This window comes from Arachis stenosperma, chromosome 5 (genome assembly GCF_014773155.1).
Source record: "Arachis stenosperma cultivar V10309 chromosome 5, arast.V10309.gnm1.PFL2, whole genome shotgun sequence".
NCBI classification, from domain to species: domain Eukaryota; kingdom Viridiplantae; phylum Streptophyta; class Magnoliopsida; order Fabales; family Fabaceae; genus Arachis; species Arachis stenosperma.
In genome coordinates, this window is record NC_080381.1 from 120,227,733 (window position 1) to 120,248,064 (window position 20,332).

A 20,332-nucleotide genomic window follows, 5' to 3' on the forward strand; every position below is an offset into this window, starting at 1 on the left:
AATATTTAATTACAAAATTATTAATTTGATCTTAATTCATATTTGCTTAATTAATAATTTTGTTGTGCAGATTTTGTGTTGGGCCGAAAATGAAATTCTGGTTTAAGCCCAATTATAAGCCTTGCTACATGTTTCTCATGCTATGAAGCTAAATTATTAATTGGGCCAGAATGAATGTTATTGATGCAAGCCCAAAATGAATGCTTTCTTATGTGCTCAATGCTTGATCCAGAAATTTACTAGGAAAGCAAATGTTATAAGTGGGCCGAAATTCAATAGCCCAATTTGTTTTATGCATGCCATGGTCCGAAAGAAAAATGAATTTGGGGCACAATGGTTAAAATAATAAAAACCCAAGACATTGAATCTTGGTTGCATGCTTCCAACGGACTTCACGCTTTAACTTGTGAAGGAACTCAAATTTTATCAAGTTAAGTTAATGTAGTCCTTGAAAATATGAGAGAGAAAAGGTCAAAGTGATTTTATGGTAATTAATGGTAGCTTACACGCTACTACACAAAGCATGGAGAAGTGCACCTAATTACTTTATTCATCATAACACTCATAGCTTTGCTTTTATTTTCTCTTTCTTCTCTCTCTCTTTCTCTTCCCTTCGGTCATTAACCAGGAAACCATGGAAGCTACATTAAGCTACTATCACCAAAAAGAAGGAGTTGCATGCATAAAGACCATCAAATTAATAATGGCAAGAAAAAGAAAACCAAAAGTATGTTGTGGCTGAGATAATCACCAAATATGGTTAGATTTGGTGAGGTAATCTCGGATCCTTCATACTCAAAAAGAAGGAAGAAGATTCGGCCAGCAAGGGAGATTCTTGAAGCATGGCTTGTCTTTGATTCTGCTCAACCACCACAGGAAGTAGCTAGAGTGGCGAAGTGATGGTTGAGGCAGAGATTGAAGCAGATGAAGTCATCATCATCATGAAGCATCAAGGGCCAGAAATCCATCTTGGAGAGGAAGCCAAGGATGGAGTGCTCGGATTGATGAAGAGTGATGATCAAGAAAGAACCAGAGGTAATTGCATGTTGGATTTTGCAGGGTTATCTCTTCTCTCTCTATGTGGCCGAACCGGTTCTATTTCTTGAAGGAGGAAGAAGTTGGTTTAGGTGTTGGCTTCATGTGTGGAGGCTTCCCTCTTCTTTAAAAAGAGAGAACAACCACTGTTTGGAGCAAGGAGTAAGATTTGAGAGTGCAAGGCACAGAGTTCTCAGAGCTACCTAAGCTAGCAGTTCTCTTCTCCTTCAATGTTTTCTGTTTTGTATTTTTCTGTTTAATTTTGTCATGTCTTGAGTCTCATGGAAAAAGATAAACAGTGAGGTTTGTATGAAAAAGCCATAGAGCGGAAAAAGGCAGAGAATGCAAAATTAAAAGAAAAAGCCATAGATGTCTTAGAGTTCCTTTGTACATCTGTGTTGTGTTTCATGATTCTGTGGGAATCCCCTTGTAAGTTGGGTTAGCACTTTACAATTTGTAATCTGGATGATTATAGTGAAATTCCATCATTGTTGTGATGGAGACTGGATGTAGGCTGCACTGCACTTAGCAGCTAAACCAGGATATATCTAGGTGTAATCTTCTCTCTCTTCCTACCTCAATTCTGTCTTTACTGTTCAGATGAAAAATAAAAAATGTCTCGTGTCAAGTGACGAGACAAAATAAAAATGTCTCGTGGCTAGGGACGAGCTAAAAACAGAAAAGTTTCCTCTAAATCCAGCAAGTGTTAGCAAGCAAAAAAGGGGGCTAAGATTCAACCCCCCTTCTCTTAGCCACTGAAACCATCAATTGGTATTAGAGCTTGGTCTCAAAGAGATCAAGCTTTGCAGCTTGGAGTAAAGATCCTCATGGCGGAAAACAGTGGCGCAAATGTGGGGTCCTATAATCTGACCGAAGGACAATCAAGCAACAGACCTCCTCTTTTCAATGGGAAAAATTATACCTATTGGAAGGAGAGGATGAAGATATTTGTACAAGCAGTAGATTACAAACTTTGGAAGATTATCCTGGAAGGACCTCAATTTTCAACTACCACAAATGCTGAAGGAGTGGTCACCCTCAAACCAGAAGCAAGATGGACCGAGGAAGATAGGAAGAAGGTAGAGTTAAATGCCAAGGCAGTAAACCTGCTCAACTGTGCTGTCAGCTTTGAGGAGTACCGACGGGTATCACGATGCACAACGACAAAGGAAATCTGGGACAAGCTACAAATCACTCATGAAGGAACCACCATTGTAAAGAAGACTCGGACAGACATGTTGAACAGAGAATATGAAATGTTTACAATGAAGGAAGGAGAGTCCATTGATGAACTGTTCGAACGGTTCAACACTATCATTGTTGGCTTAGAGGTTCTGAGAATTTCACATTCAGAATCTGTGCTAGTGAGAAGAGTGTTGAGATGTCTTACAAAAGAGTGGGAAACAAAAGCTTTAATTATTTCTGAGAGTAGTAGCTTAGATTCCATGACACTTGATGATTTGAGAGGAAATCTTCTTGCTTTTGAAAACTCCTATTTAAAAAAGGATTCAAAAAAGAAAGTAATTGCCTTTTCTTCTGTGACTAACCCTCTGGATGATGAATCCAGTGATAACTCTTCTGAAAATGAGTTTGTGTTGTTTGCAAAAAAATTCAGGAAAATGATGAAACTCAAAGGCAAAGGCAGCAGCTCAAGGAGGATGAAGAAAGATCTTAGCAAAGTAATCTGTTACAATTGCAAGGAAATGGGGCATTTTAAATCTGATTGTCCCAAGTTAAAGAAGGAAGAAAAGCCGAAAAAAGGAAAGAAGAAGGGACTGATGGATTCATGGGAAGATTTGGAAAATGACTCAGATGATGATGATGAAGAATCTGAGACTAAGTCACAGCCTTGTCTCATGGCAAATGAGGTAGATCAGGTATTCTTTCAAAACCCTGAAACTGAAGACCTTCATCTCATGATAGATCACCTCTCTGAAAAAATAAGATGTTTTCTAACTGAGAATCAAGATCTTGAACAACAAAATTTCATTCTTAAAGCTGAAAATGATTTTCTCAAAGAAAAACTAAGAGAGGCCGAAACTGCTTGTGATCTTGTGGAAGAGAATAAGCAGTTAAAAGCCCAAGTTAGAAGCTGTGAAAGTGACCATTCTGTCCTTGCATATGTGAATTGTTTTAAGCAAAATGAAGAGTTGCTCAAAGAGGTTAAAAGACTTAAGGAAGACTTAGCCAAGTTCACCCAAAGTTCTGAAAATTTGAATCAAATCTTGGCTAGTCAAAAACCTCTTTATGATAAAGCTGGGTTGGGATTTTATAAATCTGAAAAATCACATTTTGAAAACATTGCTTCATCTTCAAATGATAAGTATCAAGACCCAACCTACTTTAACAAAACAGCAACTCCAAGATTTTGTAGGCTATGCAATCGAAGTGGACACTTTCCTATTCAATGTTTCTTTGGTGAAAGAATGATTGGTGATAAAGTTTGTAAAGTTGTTTTTGATTACAATGATTTGGGACATAAGAGATGGTTTAACGTGAAAGGATCCAAGAAAATTTGGATACCTAAGGTCACTTGAGCTTATTGTGTAGGTATGCCTAGCATCCAAGAAGAAAGAAAATATGTGGTACATGGATAGCGGATGCTCTAGGCATATGACCGGAAAGACAACCTTCTTCATAAAGCTTGATGAATATGATGGAGGATTTGTCACTTTCGGTGATGATGCAAAAGAAAAAATAGTGGCTGTTGGAAAAGTGGGTAAAAATCTCTCATCTTGTATAAATGATGTCCTTTTTGTACATGGCTTGAAACATAACTTACTTAGTGTTAGTCAATTGTGTGATTTGGGTTTTGAAGTTATTTTTAAGAAGCTTGTTTGCTTAGTTGTTTGTGAGAAAACTGGGGATGTTCTATTTGAAGCTAAAAGATGCAATAATGTGTATGGATTAATTCTTGAGGATTTAAAGGAACAAAATGTAACATGATTTACCTCTCTTGAATCTGAAAAATGGCTTTGGCATAGAAAGTTGGGTCATGCTAGCATGTACCAAATTTCTAAGCTAGTCAAAAGGAATTTGGTTAGAGGAATTCCAAACATCAAGTTTGATAAGGATCTTACTTGTGATGCTTGCCAATTGGGCAAACAAGTAAAATCCTCTTTTAAATTAAAAGATGGAATCTCAACCAAAAGGCCATTGGAGATGTTACATATTGATCTTTTTGGTCCTACTAGAACTCAAAGTTTGGGAGGTAAACATTATGGTCTTGTGGTGGTTGATGATTACTCTAGATTTGGTTGGGTACTTTTCCTTGCTCATAAGAATGATGCATTTTATGCCTTCTCTACCCTTTGCAAAAAAATTCAAAATGAAAAGGATTTGAAAATTGCCCATTTGAGAAGTGATCACGGAAGAGAATTTGAAAATCAAGACTTTGAAAAATTCTGTGATGACTTAGGGATTTCTCATAATTTCTCATGCCCTAGAACCCCTCAACAAAATGGGGTGGTTGAAAGAAGGAATAGAAGCCTTCAAGAGATGACTAGGGCTATGCTATGTGAGAATGAGATTCCTAAATTTTTGTGGGCTGAAGCTGTGAACACAGCATGTTATATTTTGAATAGAACAATCATTAGAAAAGGGTTAAAGAAAACCCCTTATGAGCTATGGAAAGGAACCCTTCCAAATCTTAAGTACTTCCATGTTTTTGGATGCAAAAGCTTTGTTCTTAACAATAAGGAAAACCTTGGAAAATTTGATCCAAAATCATATGAAGGAATGTTTGTTGGATATTCCACCACAAGCAAGGCCTATAGAGTTTATCTCAAAGAATATAGAACCATAGAGGAATCCATACACGTTATTTTTTGTGATTCTAACTTAATTCCCAGTACTGTAAAGGATAATGATTCAGATTGTGAAGAGGATGGTACATGTAAAGAAAATCCCAAATCTGTGCAAAATGAAGAATCTGTCAGCCCGATTTTATCTCGTCAGATCGAAGGAGAAACTTCCATTTTGTCTCCTGAGCAGACACGAGAAACTGAAACAATGAGACTACTAGAAGATCATCAAAGCTCAACACCTGTCCGAAAGCCTAGAGAATGGAAGTCCATGAGGGGTTATCCTCATGACTTCATCATTGGTGATCCCTCTCAAGGTGTAACCACAAGATCCTCCACCAAAAGGCAAACCGAACCTAGCAACTTTGATCTCTTGTCACAAATGGAGCCCAACAATGTCAAACAAGCTCTTGAAGATCCATCATGGGTCAAGGCCATGCAAGAGGAGCTTGCTCAATTTGACAAGAATAAGGTTTGGACTTTAGTACCTCATCCGGATGGTAAGAAGGTAACGGGTACTAAGTGGGTATTCAAAAATAAACTTGGTGAGGATGGACAAGTTGTTCGTAACAAGTCTAGATTAGTGGCCCAAGGTTACGATCAAGAGGAGGGAATAGATTTTGATGAGTCTTTTGCTCCGGTAGCTAGAATGGAAGCAATTAGGTTGCTTCTTGCCTATACTGCCCATAAAGGTTTCAAAATGTTTCAAATGGATGTTAAATGTGCTTTCCTTAATGGCTTTATTGATAGAGAAGTGTATGTAGCTCAACCCCCCGGTTTTGAATATAAAGATTTTCCTAATCATATCTTTAAACTTTCAAAGGCTCTTTATGGCCTTAGACAAGCTCCAAGAGCTTGGTATGAAAGGCTTAGTGCCTTCTTATTAGAAAATCATTTTCAAAGGGGAACCACCGACACTACTTTGTTCATTAAAGTTTCTAATGATGACATCCTTCTTGTTCAAGTTTATGTGGATGATATTGTGTTTGGATCAGCCAATGAGTCCTTGTGTGAAGAGTTTGGAAAACTCATGACTAGTGAGTTTGAAATGAGTTTAATGGGAGAGCTTACTTTCTTTCTTGGCCTCCAAATTAAACAAACTCCTAGTGGTACCTTTATTCACCAAGGCAAGTATGCAAAAGAATTGATAAAGAAATTTGGCTTAGAGAATTCCAAACCAATGGGAACACCAATGCATCCTAATACTAAACTTGAAAAGGATGATGATGGCCTAGATGTGGATGAGACACGGTATAGAGGAATGATTGGTTTATTAATGTATCTTACATCCTCTAGACCGGATATTGTTCAAAGTGTGGGTGTATGTTCAAGATTTCAATCTCACCCAAAAGAATCCCATTTATCGGCCGTTAAATGCATCATTAGATATATTAAGGGAACATGTGATTATGGTTTATGGTATCCAAAATCTGATGATTTTTGTGCCGTAGGGTTTTGTGATGCAGATTATACGGGAGATCGAGTGGATAGAAGGAGCACCTCGGGCATGTGTTGCTTCCTTGGAAGCTCACTCAACATGTGGTCAAGCAAGAAACAAGCCACAGTGGCTCTATCCACAGCTGAAGCTGAAAATATATCCGCATCTGCTTGTTGTTCACAATTAATTTGGTTAAAAACTCAATTGGAAGATTACAAATTAAAAATCAATAGCATACCCTTATTTTGTGACAACATGAGTGCAATAAATATTTCCAAAAATCCTGTTCTGCACTCAAGAACAAAGCACATTGAAATCAAATATCATTTTATTAGAGAACATGTGCAAAAGGGTACTATTGATATTCAATTTGTAAAATCTGAAGAACAACTTGTTGATATTTTTACAAAACCCCTATGTGAAGATAGATTCTGTTTGTTAAGGAAAAGCTTGGGAATGTTTGATTTAAATCATGTTGAAAATTTGTGAATTTCTGATTCTGTCCGGATTTATCTCGTAGGAATGGACGAGATAAAAACAAAGCATGTTGGAGGAGCTATGATTAAGGGGGAGGCTGCGCTGACTTTGCTTCTAATGGGCCCCACAAAATCAAGTTTGACCCCTCATTGAGTTTTTATTGATTCCTTATTTTATGATGATCAAATCTTTTGATTGTCATTTCAAATCTCATTGGAAGTGGTTATTGTCAAATCAAATCCCTCTCTCCATCTAATCCCTTGATTCTAGGAAACCACCTTTTTCAAAACCCCTTGGTTAATAACCGCGCCATTATGGTTATTAACTTCCCCATCATCTCTCTCCAATCCACATTAATTGCACCACTAACCTCCTTCTCTCCTCACTCTCTTTCGGCACTCCCACCCTTTCATATTCAACTTCTTCATTCATCCTACCATGAAAAAGAAAACGACACACAAGAGAAGTGGCCGAACCCCCATTCCAAAAAACCCACCGTTTTCATCACCTCAAACTCATACACATATCCACCTTCATTCTACCTCCTCTTCTACTCAATCACCTCCTTCCAAAAAGACCGAAACCATGCGCTGCAAGGTAATCGCTCACAAATCTTCAGGGAGAGGAAAGAACAAGGAACCTAGTGTTCAAGAAGAAGAAGAGGAATCACATACCTCACCACCACCATCACCGCCGAAAAGACCTACTCCACACACAAAAAGCTCTCAGAAAAAGCCGAAAAGCTTTGTTCTGCATGATACAAGAGAACCTGCAAATTTGGAGTCTCTAGACTTCAAGAACAAATTTCACAAAACTCACTCCCATTTTGATCCCTCTCGGTTCTACTCATGTGCTTTCTATGAATTTCATAAAGAGGTTTTGCTGAAACGCCCTATCTGTCTCTCTTACTTGGTAAATCTTGAGAAACTGGCCACCAAAGGAATCAACTTTACTCCCATGTTTGATGCTCTGAAGTGGACACCACTGATTCACATTCAGAAATTTGTTTACCCGGGGCTGGTCCGGAAATTCTATGCAAACATGCGATTGATTGATGGCTCAATTCACTCTTACGTCAAACATGTTTACATGACCCTCAATCCTCAAACCATAGGCGCTGCTCTTGGATATGAAGATGAAGGGCCAAAAGTTTACATGGTTGATAAGTGGGATGATCAAGTTGGCATTGCACAACAAACAGTCTTGCAACATATCTGTGCAAATCTCTCTGGTTTGGATGGACTAATCCCAACTCATCGAGTACTCGGCCCTGAGAACTCTCTTCTGCATCGTATCATCACTCACATTCTCACTCCACAAGGAGGTTCTCACCACAGAGTAACAGTTTCTGATTCTATTATTCTATTTGCTCTTCTTACTTCTTCCCAAATTTCATTTGCTTATATTATGATACGCCATATGTGGGAAGCAGTGAAAAGTACAAAAAGGCTAACCTTCCATATGGCATGTTCCTCACATGTATATTTGAGTATTTTAAGGTTGATTTGACTAATAAAATTGTTGAGAACAAGATTTCAATGATTAAAGGAGGAGGAGTTTCGGGCAAGAGAGGCAAGAAATCTGTCCCTTCTGAACCATCTCTCAGTGATCTGGAAAGCCATCCTGAACCCTCAAATGTTACTGCATCAATCCGGGAGGTTCTCAATGAGATGCGCAACATGTCCAAGTTGATGTTCAAATCCCACAAGACTGCCAGAAAATTGGAATATGAACAGGAAAGGGCTTGGAAGAAATGTCATGATAGAGTTGGCTTCATGATTAAGAGCTTTGATGATGAAATGGGAACAGGGGATTACGAAGCTGATTCTGGTTCAGAATTCAATCTTTCTGATGATTTATGACTGTTGTTTACTTTTATTTGATATTGGCTTCATTAGGCTCAATCTATTTTTTGTATGAGCATGACTTGATACTCACTGCTCTGTGATCCTTTGATACACTCTTGTTACTTTGTTATGTATATTTTGTTGTGTATTTGGTGCAGGTTTCCCTTGATGACAAAAGGGGGAGGAACATTAGTTCCAAAATTGAAATTGAAAATGAAACAGGGAAGGATTGATTTGCTGAAAACAGGGGATGAAATTTTCAATTTTGGAAAATTTATGATCACCCTTGTTTAAAGAATACATGTTATCATATTTGTTTCACTATGATTACTACTGCTTATTGAATGCCTGGTTGTTGATGAACATGTTATCGAAATTTTTTTATTCATCTTGATAAACATGTTGGTTTGAAAATTTATTTTTGGCAGTTCCTTTAAACTATGATGTCTAACAAACTGCCATGCCTTGATGTGATCATGTGTGATTCAAAAATTATTTTCCTTACTTGAATGATATGGCTCTGATATTTTGACTGGAAAATAATTGATTTTTTTTAACATTGTTGTGTGCTCAGTTGATGTGTGTAAACTATTGAGCAGAAAATCAGTTTATGATATCAAATGAGTTTTAATTATCAATTTAAAACTGCTCATAAATCAAGCATTTAGCATCATATAACATGCTAAATAACATTGTCTTTGAAGCTTGATTAGAATGTTACAGCTTTATGCTTCCCTTGGTAAAATAAGCATACATTAAGGGGGAGCCATGTGACATTTAGAAAGGGGAAAAAATTCAAACTCAAAGGGAGTATTCTTTACTCAATCTTTAAATTTCTTTCCATTTCAATTTTAATAATGTTTGTCATCAAGGGGGAGATTGATGAGTTTGGAAAACTCTTATTTAATTTTGATGATGAACAAATATTATTAAATATTTAATTACAAAATTATTAATTTGATCTTAATTCATATTTGCTTAATTAATAATTTTGTTGTGCAGATTTTGTGTTGGGCCGACAATGAAATTCTGGTTTAAGCCCAATTATAAGCCTTGCTACATGTTTCTCATGCTATGAAGCTGAATTATTAATTGGGCCAGAATGAATGTTATTGATGCAAGCCCAAAATGAATGCTTTCTTATGTGCTCAATGCTTGATCCAGAAATTTACCAGGAAAGCAAATATTATAAGTGGGCCAAAATTCAATAGCCCAATTTGTTTTATGCATGCCATGGTCCGAAAGAAAAATGAATTTGGGGCACAATGGTTAAAATAATAAAAACCCAATACATTGAATCTTGGTTGCATGCTTCCAACGGACTTCACACTTTAACTTGTGAAGGAACTCAAATTTTATCAAGTTAAGTTAATGTAGTCCTTGGAAATATGAGAGAGAAAATGTCAAAGTGATTTGATGGTAATTAATGGTAGCTTACACGCTACTACACAAAACATGGAGAAGTGCACCTAATTACTTTATTCATCATAACACTCATAGCTTTGCTTTTATTTTCTCTTTCTTCTCTCTCTCTTTCTCTTCTCTTCGGTCATTAACCAGGAAACCATGGAAGCTACATTAAGCTACTATCACCGAAAAGAAGGAGTTGCATGCATAAAGACCATCAAATTAATGATGGCAAGAAAAAGAAAACCAAAAGTATGTTGTGGCTGAGATAATCACCAAATATGGTTAGATTTGGTGAGGTAATCTCGGATCCTTCATACTCAAAAAGAAGGAAGAAGATTCGGCCAGCAAGGGAGATTCTTGAAGCATGTCTTGTCTTTGATTCTGCTCAACCACCACAGGAAGTAGCTAGAGTGGCGAAGTGATGGTTGAGGCAGAGATTGAAGCAGATGAAGTCATCATCATCATGAAGCATCAAGGGCCAGAAATCCATCTTGGAGAGGAAGCCAAGGATGGAGCGCTCGGATTGATGAAGAGTGATGATCAAGAAAGAACCAGAGGTAATTGCATGTTGTATTTTGCAGGGTTATCTCTTCTCTCTCTATGTGGCCGAACCGGTTCTGTTTCTTGAAGGAGGAAGAAGTTGGTTTAGGTGTTGGCTTCATGTGTGGAGGCTTCCCTCTTCTTTAAAAAGAGAGAACAGCCACTGTTTGGAGCAAGGAGTAAGATTTGAGAGTGCAAGGCACAGAATTCTCAGAGCTACCTAAGCTAGTAGTTCTCTTCTCCTTCAATATTTTCTGTTTTGTATTTTTCTGTTTAATTTTGTCATGTCTTGAGTCTCATGGAAAAAGGCAAACAGTGAGGTTTGTATGAAAAAGCCATAGAGCGGAAAAAGGCAGAAAATGCAAAATTAAAAGAAAAAGCCATAGATGTTTTAGAGTTCCTTTATACATCTGTGTTGTATTTCATGATTCTGTGGGAATCCCCTTGTAAGTTGGGTTAGCACTTTACAATTTGTAATATGGATGATTATAGTGAAATTCTATCATTATTGTGATGGAGACTGGATGTAGGCTGCACTGCACTTAGCAGCTGAACCAGAATATATCTGGGTGTAATCTTCTCTCTCTTCCTACCTCAATTCTGTCTTTACTGTTCAAATGAAAAATAAAAAATGTCTCGTGTCAAGTGACGAGACAAAATGAAAATGTCTCGTGACTAGGGACGAGCTAAAAACAGAAAAGTTTTCTTTAAATCCAGCAAGTGTTAGCAAGCAAAAAAGGAGACTAAGATTTAACCACATTCTCTTAGCCACTGAAACCATCAAAGTCAATACTACGAATGATAAAATTATTGGTTGACATATTATGTCTTAAAACTTTTGTGACCAATCATTTTTTATATGTGGCATTAACCTGATATATCATAATGTCATGCGACAATTAATATAATACGTTCTTATCTATCAGAAAGACCGATTTAATTTACGATTATATTTTTTAATATTTAATATGACTAATAACAAGCTTTTTTGAGAACTAATTTTAAAAACAAATTATATTTGATGGATAAATTTGAGCATTAACCCGTATACATAGCAACATGCCAACTATCTTCTGGTCATTCATTTCCTAATAACCCCGTTTAAACTCGTACTCCATTAGTCCATTCTATCATATTGAATAATGAATATGATTTTAATCTCGCTTAAATTTAAGTTCATGTATTATTTAACGGTGGAAGAAAAGTAAGTTGACTATTTTAAAGCATGCATCTACACATATCATAACATGTGGACATGCCCTTTTAACCAATCTGTTTTGATGTGACCAATACCTTAACCATGGCCACAACTGTATCAGCATTCACCACACGTGCCTATAAAGAATTGAAACTATTCATGTTACTCTTTTCTGTAGTTGCAACATCTTCTTGTATACTTGTCGCCTAATAACAACAAAAAATTAATGTTCCAACTCATTTCCTAACAAAACCTTATACGAGTTGCAATTTGCAAACGATAGTGTAAAAGAAACAATAAAAAGTTTAAATTGATCTTATTTAATATTTATTAATTTTAAAAATAATTAATAAATATTAAATAAAATAAATTTTAACTATTTTGAATTTTTTTTTTTGTTATAAACCATTTTCAAATTACAATTGATAGTGCTCGTCAATTTGCAGGTAATTGCAATGCTAGTGGTGTGGTGCCGGTTTGCGATCATTTCTCTTTCCTTATTTACCAATGTAACAAAAATGAGATTGGTGAAATAGAAGTAAATAACTCGTATTGAAGTTATCTACAAAAGTATGTGAGAAAAAATAGTAACTTCCTTTGAGTTTTTTAATTTTGATATGGAGAAGGTGCTGGTGTTTCGCAGCGTTATGGGGTTTTGGGGTGTTTGACAAAAATGTGACGGCGTTGTTGAAGAAATCAGTGGCACCGATGGGGGAAGGAAATCGGTGGGACCGGTTTCAGGGAGGGATAGGGGCACAAATCGGTGGCACCGATTGGTGACCCCCTTGCCACGCGTCGCGCATGCAGCTGGTTTTTGGGTGGCCCGTGACTCTTTATGCGTGTTTCACCCACTCAAAACCGGATACCCCTATCTCTTTCACCCTCCAACACTATCTCTTTCACTCTCACAATAACTTTCCCTTTCTGCTTACTCTCAACCCCACCATTTCACCATTGTTGGACCACCCTTATCTCAGTGAAAAAATTGAATAAAAATGCCAAAAAAAAAAGGAAAACCAAGGAAGTAAATCAACCGGAGATTCATATTGTTAATTATCTTGGAGATCCAAATTATGTAAGTTTTTATTTTTTAATAATTTTATTTAATGATAATAATAGTGATAATTTTAGATTTTATTAACAATATATATTATAATGGCACTAAGTAGAAATTAGAAATTAAACATGTATGTATGTATAATTTTATTATTAGGTGGTTAGAAATAGAAATAAAAATAGGAATAAACCTTGTATGTATGTATGTATGGAGATGAATGTTTGTACCGGTGAGGATGAACTGAGTTTTTTTTTATGTATATTATTAAAAAAAAGAAAAAATAAATGTTTGTAAAAAATAATGAATGAAAAAGAAAATAATAATAATAATAATAATAATAATAATAATAATAATAATAATAATAATAATAATAATAATAGAGACTGATTTACTGTGTAAGGTTAATTAATTTTTGTTATGAGGTAATGCATATGATTGAAGAATTTTTGTATAACAGATTTAATGTGTATGTTTGAATTGCAATTATGCTGGGAATTAGTTTTAATGGACATGTTAAGCATAATTGTGTTTTTGAATAATATAGTTATATTATACTTGTTCTTATACTGGAAAATGTGGTATTGTAGGCTTTAAGGATGTTGATGTGCGATCATTTACACCCGCCGGATCCATATAACCAAATTGTTGAAGCACAGTTACGCGAGACTGGATTTTATTATGTATCCCAAATTGGAGTTATTAAAGGCCAGTCAGCAATGATTAATGCTCTGATTGAGAGATGGCGGCCCGAGACTCATACTTTTCATTTTTCGGTTGGTGAGTGTGCCGTGACCTTGGAGGATGTGGCGGTAATTCTCGGTCTGCCAACAAATGGTCTTCCGGTTACAGGTCCGACCATGAGTAGCTTTGAGGCATTGGAAGCCGAGTGCTTGCACCAATTTGGAATTGTACCCAGCAAAAATGACTGTAGAGGGAGCTTTATAAAATTAACGTGGTTTAGGGGTGTGAGAGATCGTATAGTGTTGAATGATGATGTGCACATGCAGATGTATGTAAAGTGTCACATAATGTTGTTATTTGGAAAAATTCTGTTTGCAGATAAGTCGGGTGCAGGGGTGCACTGGAAATTTTTACCTTTGCTTCGCAACTTTGGTGGGATCATACAGTTTAGTTGGGGTTCGGCATGCCTGGCACACTTGTATAGATCATTATGTAGGGCAACTCGTGTCAACTGCAAGGAGATGGACGGTCCACTGACACTGTTGGTCAGTTGGGCTTGGATCCGGCTACCATTTCACTACAACAAACAAGGCTTTTCACAACGGTCAAAAACCGTTGTCATAGATTGAAAAACCGTTCCCAAAACTTTAGGCAACGCTTTGGCAACGGTTTTTGACCTGTGGTATATGCGGCCGTTGCCAATGCTCAAAGGCAACGGTTTTTTACCTAAGGCAACGGTAACAGAAAAACCATTGACACAGTTAGTGGCATAGACAACGGTTTTGACGGAAAATTTTAGACAACGGTTTCTAACCGTTCCTATTAACATGACAACGGTTTAAAATCGTAACTGGATAGGCAACGGTTTTAAACTGTTGTGGTTTTATTATTCACATAGCCAACGGTTATAAATCGTTACCGTTGGCTCCAGGTTTTGGCAACGGTTTTAAAACCGTTGCCAGTTTATAACCATCTAGGACAACGGTTTTAAAGCGTTACTGTTGATGTCGTTTTCAGCAACGGTTTTAATACCATTGCCATTTTATAGTCATCTAAAACAACGGTTTTAAAGCGTTACCTTTGGAGTCGTGTTTTGGCAACGGTTTTAACACCATTGTCTTTTGTAACTATTGACAACGATTTTTTTGTGATATAATTTTTTATTTACAATAGTTTTCTCGTGAATGAACTTAATTTCAGTTTTTTTTAGATTATTTAATGTCAATAAATAATCTAAACTATTTGAATGAAGTCACTAAAGAAAAAAATTTGAACATTTCCCATCAAATTTATAAAAATTGTTGTAAGATCCACAATATCATCTAAGTTTGCAAAAAATATAATAACAAAAGAATGTGAGAGTGTTTATTGAAACACTAAACTGGAAGCTTTATTATAATGTGATAGACTAATTCCGGCCAAGAGACCCTCACTCTTCATCAATTGTTGCCAACATTAGTAGCATCCTCTCCAGTAGTCAGTGATGGAACCTGCAGCAGCTTCAACCAGATGGAGAATAATAATAGTAGCTATTGCAACATAGCTCCAACATCCACAACACAATCACCCAATAATTCCAGCAACATAAGCGGCCTCTAGTTCACCATATGGGTTATTGTGACCTATATCACATGCTTTCTTCTTCACACTTGATGCAAATACGCTCTGAAATTGATCTTGGAGAGGCTTCCATGGATCTTAAATACTCTGAAGATGGATTAGGCAACTATGTTAATGAATTAAACTCTAAATTTAATAATTATGGATGATGTATTGTTACCTGTTTCCTCAAGTTTCTGTGCACTAATTCTGTCTAACAGGGACATTTCTTCATCATATTTTTGGAACAATGCTGCTTCCTATAAATTCTGAGGCCTCAAGTTTGAACCAGAATCAGCATTTCTTCCTATAAATTCTGAGTCTTGTTCATTCAAGCTCTCTCGGGAGTTGCAAACTCTTCAGAATAAGAACAATGCTGCTTTTTCTGAGTCTCCTCAAACAAAAGGGTTTCCCTGCCATGGATCGAGTCTGCATAGGAAAAAATGAGTAATTGTATGTACCATCAACAACTTCTCCATATCTTGAAATGCCTCCCTCAAACCTTACTCATCAGTAGAATATGAAATACCTGCAACAGAGGAAATGTTAATATGTATCTATCCATATATCAATATCTATTATATTATTAGTATCAGCTACATTACACCAAAAATAAAACATGATGGATGCAACTTATAAGGTATTTCAAACTTCAATGCACCTCCAATGAACAGTTTTGAGTTTGGAGCAGATGATATGCACCGTATTTCCTGGAGAATAGATGGGGATGGGAGCAATTCTGAACTGATCTGCTTGTTTGCAGCATTTCTGAGTAAATTCCCAATTCAACCAAAGAAAGCCATCGTTGGAACCTGAAGTAAACCGTAAACCTTGATTATTATTATTATGTTCTATATATGGTATTTCAACAACAAAAACCAGATTGTCGACACACATGAGACGAAAAACAAAGAAGTGCAGAAAGAAAAATTATTTACTTCAGCTTGTTACACTCAAACTATATAAAATCATTTCATTGTTCTTGTCCTAATCAATAACATAAATTCAAAAGCCAGCCATTTTTAACGCTTCATTACCTAACTATTAGTTTCAGAGAGCTATTTATCAATCAAATTTCAAGCTCCTTGATCAAACCCTTGCAATAACCAATGAAATAAAACCAGCAGATTGAAAACCAAAACGAAAAGAGATATATCAATATCATAGGTAGCATAGCAAGATAATTCTCAACTTGTCAAGTGCGGAGATTAAAAAATATAAACAACAATAAATTGAATCGAAAGATGAAGAAAGAACAAGGTGGAGATTAAAAAAATATAAACAAGAGCAGCACAGTGAAGAAGAAAAAGAAGAGAATTGGAGCCTGGGAGAGTACCTTTGTAAAGTGCTAAAACCCTAAGCAGAGATATTTTTAACCTTTGCTGGAAACTGAAATTGAATTGATATCAACCCTACGTGGAGACCTAAGGAAAAGAACCGATATCAACCCTTGATTTCGGTTCGAGAATCTGCAGCCGTCGATGCTCCTCACTTGTCCTATCCTTGTTCTTCTGCTCCTCACTTGTCCTACCCTTGTGGCGATGCTCTCCACTTCCAAAACTGTTTAAATTGCACAGATATCCCCACTCACCAATGGCATTCCCATTCCCGTCATTGTCTTCATCATCTTCATCAACCAAAAAAGTTTCTCGCTCGTCTTCTGCATCTTCTGGTTCAGGAGGGAGCCAGAGAATTCCATTATTCTCAAAATCAACAGGTTCAGCATCAACAATAAAGTAAATAAATTACTAGTGTCACAACAGAATACTAATACACATACATTAGGGAACTTACAAACAGGCCTTCTTTAAGCATTAGTTGCTTTGCAGTTTCTATAGCTTCTTCACTTGATATCTGCCAATTTAAACATATCTCAAGAGTTAACAAAACATAAAATTCATCATTTTTTTAGTCTTATTCCCAATTCAAACATATTGAATGCTCGTGTAACTTTTAGAAATTAAACTAAAGCAACAAATTACCAAATTCAATTCACAAATTGAAATTCAATTAACACACAAATTTTTAGAAATTTTGGCAACATTATGGCAGTAAATAGGACGTTTTTGAATTTAAGCAAACAGCAAAATCAACCCATATGAACTCACTAAAATCAAATCAGCACTAATAAAACAGCTCAGAATAAGGCCATCAGCATCACTGCTCAATCAAAACAAGGCATGGAATCAGCCATTAACAAGGATAAAGCAGCACTAAACAGCAAAATCAACCCATATGAACTCACTAAAATCAAATCAGCACTAATAAAACAGCTCAGAATAAGGCCATCATCATCATTGCTCAATCAAAACAAGGCATGAAATCAGCCATTAACAAGGATAAAGCAGCACTAAATAGCAACATCAACCCATATGAACTCACTAAAATCAAATCAGCACTAATAAAACAGCTCAGAATAAGGCCATCATTTGACAACAACAAAGTAAATAGTAGAAATTAAGAATAATATCAGGAGTCTTTAACTCAACTGTAAACGTAAAAGTAACAACAATTGATGGACAAATTGCCAAGAGACAGGAAATCTATAACCTATTTTAACTCAACCCCAAAGCTAGCTCAAAGGCAAAGAATGTCTCACATTTATAAACCACCTAGAAACCTCATCTTTGAATGATGTTGGATTTGTAATGCTGGCAATGTTCATTACCTCACAAAAGTCACCAGAAATTTGCAGAGATTTTGCTTGTAAAGTCGTATGGTACTCACGCAACACACTCTTGCAGACTACAGCATACACATATCAACATGTTCTACCTTACTATCGTAAAATCAACAAGAGGCACAACCAGTCACACATTTAATCTACAACCAAAATCCATTACATATGAAGCATTCAACTATTCGTAATAATCCAGTAAACTTTTCAAGCATTCAAAGTTTAAAATATTTAATTTAATAAAATATTCCCTACCTCGATGTCACAACTCGCGAAAATCACTAAACACAGTAGCTCCATCAGTGGTTCCAATACCAGCTCCCATGGCAGCAGCAGTAGTGATTCTGGGTAGCTCCAGTGCTGGTTCCCAGCGGCTGAGGACTCCGGCAACTTGCAGAACCTAGAGGCGAGGCAGAACAGAGCCGTTTTCCTCAAATCCCAAGTAGCAGCTTCCCTGTTTCCTTTTCCATTCACGTTCCTCTCCATGGCCATGATGAAACAACGAATTGAACGGCGGCGTAGCCAGGATGCAACGGCGGTGGCTCCCTTTCCCTGGCCCCTGACTCATGCGTAGTTCTTTCTCTCCGCAACATGAAAGTGACGGAAATGGAAGCTTCTGTGACAGAAACGAACGCGACGGCGACGGCAGCGGCTCAGCGACCCCTCGACGGCTCCTTCTCCTTTCTCGCACGATGATGGCGACCGCTCAACTGGAGGCGACGACGCAGTGGCGTTGCGGGGTTAGCGCGGCTTCTCTTCTCCGTCCCTCACTCTCCCTTTGCGGACTCTCTTTCTCCTTCGGGCTTGGCAACGACGGCGACGGCGGCACCTAACCCGCCGGCAGCGTCCTCTTCTCCTTCCTCCTCTCTTGTCCGTGTGTGTGTATGTATTACGTTTATGAGTGGGGGTTGTGTGCTCAGTGGGGGGTGTTTAGGGTTTTAAATTTTGGAAATTAGGGTTTTTTATTTAATTTGGGAATTTAGTTAGGAATGAGAGATTTTATAAGAGGATATAGATAAAATAGATATATTGATAAAAATGGATGGATAGAATAATAATTTTAAAATCTAATATACTATAATTATCAAAAAAATCTAATATATTATATTAAAATTATTTAAAAATATTATTTATCAATCTATTGCTAAATTCAAATAATTATTTCTAACAAAAAATATATATTTGTTATAACAAAATAATTATTTATAATAAAAATATATAATATTTATTATAAATTTATTTTAATTTTATTTTTTTCAAAAATAATATTTGCTATATAATAATCAATAATAGATATATAATATTTATTTTAAAATTATTTTAATTTTTTTTTTATATTAATATTTATTATATATTATAAAAATATATAATATTTATTATAAATTTATTTTAGCCTTATGTGTTCAAAATATAATATTTTTTATATATTTATAATAATATATAATATTTATAATAAATTTATTTTAGTTTTATTTTTTTAAAATAATATTTGTTATTTATCTATAACAATAGTTTTTGAGTATTTTATAAATTCAGTATTTATAGAAAAAATAGTTTCAATTTATATAATTATTTGAAATTATTTTATTAGTATTGTTTAATTTGTACAATTATTTAAATAATATTAGAAAATGGTTGTTTCATAAATAATTGTTGTAATGGTTGTAAAACCGTTCTTTAAAATAGTCAAAGAGAACGGTTTTATTTTGTTACTATAGCATAATGAAAAAATGAACTTTAACAACAACACTATAAAAACCGTTGTCTAAGACCATCTAATGGAACGGTTTTAAAGTGTAGCATTTTGGCAACGGTTTTAATGCGTTTCTTTTGTACAATTCTTTAAACAACAATAAAAAACCGTTGTTTAAAGCCAAATCATGGTAACGGTTATAAAACCGTTCTTTAAAATAATCAAAAAGAACGGTTTTATTTTGTTGCTAGAAATTGATGAAAAACTGAATTCAACAGTAACACTTTAAAAAACCGTTGTCTAAACCTATCTAAGAGAACGGTTTTAAGGCGTTGCGAAATTTGGCGTTGCTAAAGGCCATATTTGTTGTAGTGTTTCTAACGCCGATTCCTGGCAATCCTCGAGTGTTTCCAATTGCAAACAGGTAATTTTGATTAAAGTATGCATTGAAAGAATTGATAGAAATTGTATTCTGTTTATGGTAAGATAAGTTAACAAATAGATTGTCCGTCTGCAGGTGGCATAACTGGGACCGTCAAAACTATGCCTACCGATATAAAACGCTTGTGCACTACAGGAGGTTGTTGGATGATCTACAAGAAGGACAGGTATTGTGTAAAATACAAGTACCTTATGTAACTTCTTAAGTGAAGTAATTATTGTGTAATCATCTGACTGGTTCGATGTGTCCGAAAATTGATTCGACCGCCTGCTGCTTTGCTAACCAAGCCTTGCGATAACTGATGGTGTAGTTAAACTTTGACTGGATATCAGCAATTACTGATTTCACCTTTATAGTCGGGTCAACCTCTACCAACGGCTTTATTGCTTCTGCAACTGTCTTGGAATCCAGCTTCGAATGGTCTTGAGAAATAGT

General features: G+C 36.0%; 2 protein-coding genes across 5 annotated transcripts; one reads left to right on the top strand and one right to left on the bottom strand.

The window, feature by feature from the left end:
- Window positions 1–13,401: 13,401 nt before the first annotated feature.
- On the top strand, window positions 13,402–14,115 carry LOC130981252 (serine/threonine-protein phosphatase 7 long form homolog). Its single transcript, XM_057904856.1, has one exon. The coding sequence runs from the start codon at window positions 13,402–13,404 to the stop codon at window positions 14,113–14,115; it is 714 nt and encodes a 237-aa protein (XP_057760839.1).
- Window positions 14,116–14,746: 631 nt separating this feature from the next.
- LOC130979605 (uncharacterized) lies at window positions 14,747–18,720 on the bottom strand. Of its 4 annotated transcripts, none has more exons than XR_009086687.1 (6): window positions 18,018–18,720; window positions 16,880–16,939; window positions 16,422–16,751; window positions 15,747–15,897; window positions 15,267–15,614; window positions 14,747–15,193 (listed from the first exon to the last, which is right to left on the bottom strand). XR_009086687.1 is itself a non-coding variant. In XM_057903078.1 (3 exons), the coding sequence occupies exons 1-3, from the start codon at window positions 18,252–18,254 to the stop codon at window positions 16,650–16,652; spliced, it is 402 nt and encodes a 133-aa protein (XP_057759061.1). In that variant the 5' UTR covers window positions 18,255–18,720; the 3' UTR covers window positions 15,978–16,649. The 4 variants fall into 4 exon arrangements, 1 of the variants encoding a protein (XP_057759061.1); XR_009086686.1 differs by having other exon boundaries at window positions 16,866–16,939; XR_009086685.1 differs by having other exon boundaries at window positions 16,422–16,754; window positions 16,866–16,939.
- Window positions 18,721–20,332: the final 1,612 nt, after the last annotated feature.

Coding starts and splice junctions, on each gene's coding strand:
- LOC130981252 (XM_057904856.1), top strand. CDS start 13,402: ATGTTGATGTGCGATCATTTACACCCGCCGGATCCATATAACCAAATT.
- LOC130979605 (XM_057903078.1), bottom strand. CDS start 18,254: ATGGCCATGGAGAGGAACGTGAATGGAAAAGGAAACAGGGAAGCTGCT. Junction 16,940..18,017: donor TCGCGAGTTGTGACATCGAG/GTAGGGAATATT, acceptor TTAAATTGGCAG/ATATCAAGTGAAGAAGCTAT. Junction 16,755..16,879: donor TGCTTAAAGAAGGCCTGTTT/GTAAGTTCCCTA, acceptor CTCCTGAACCAG/AAGATGCAGAAGACGAGCGA.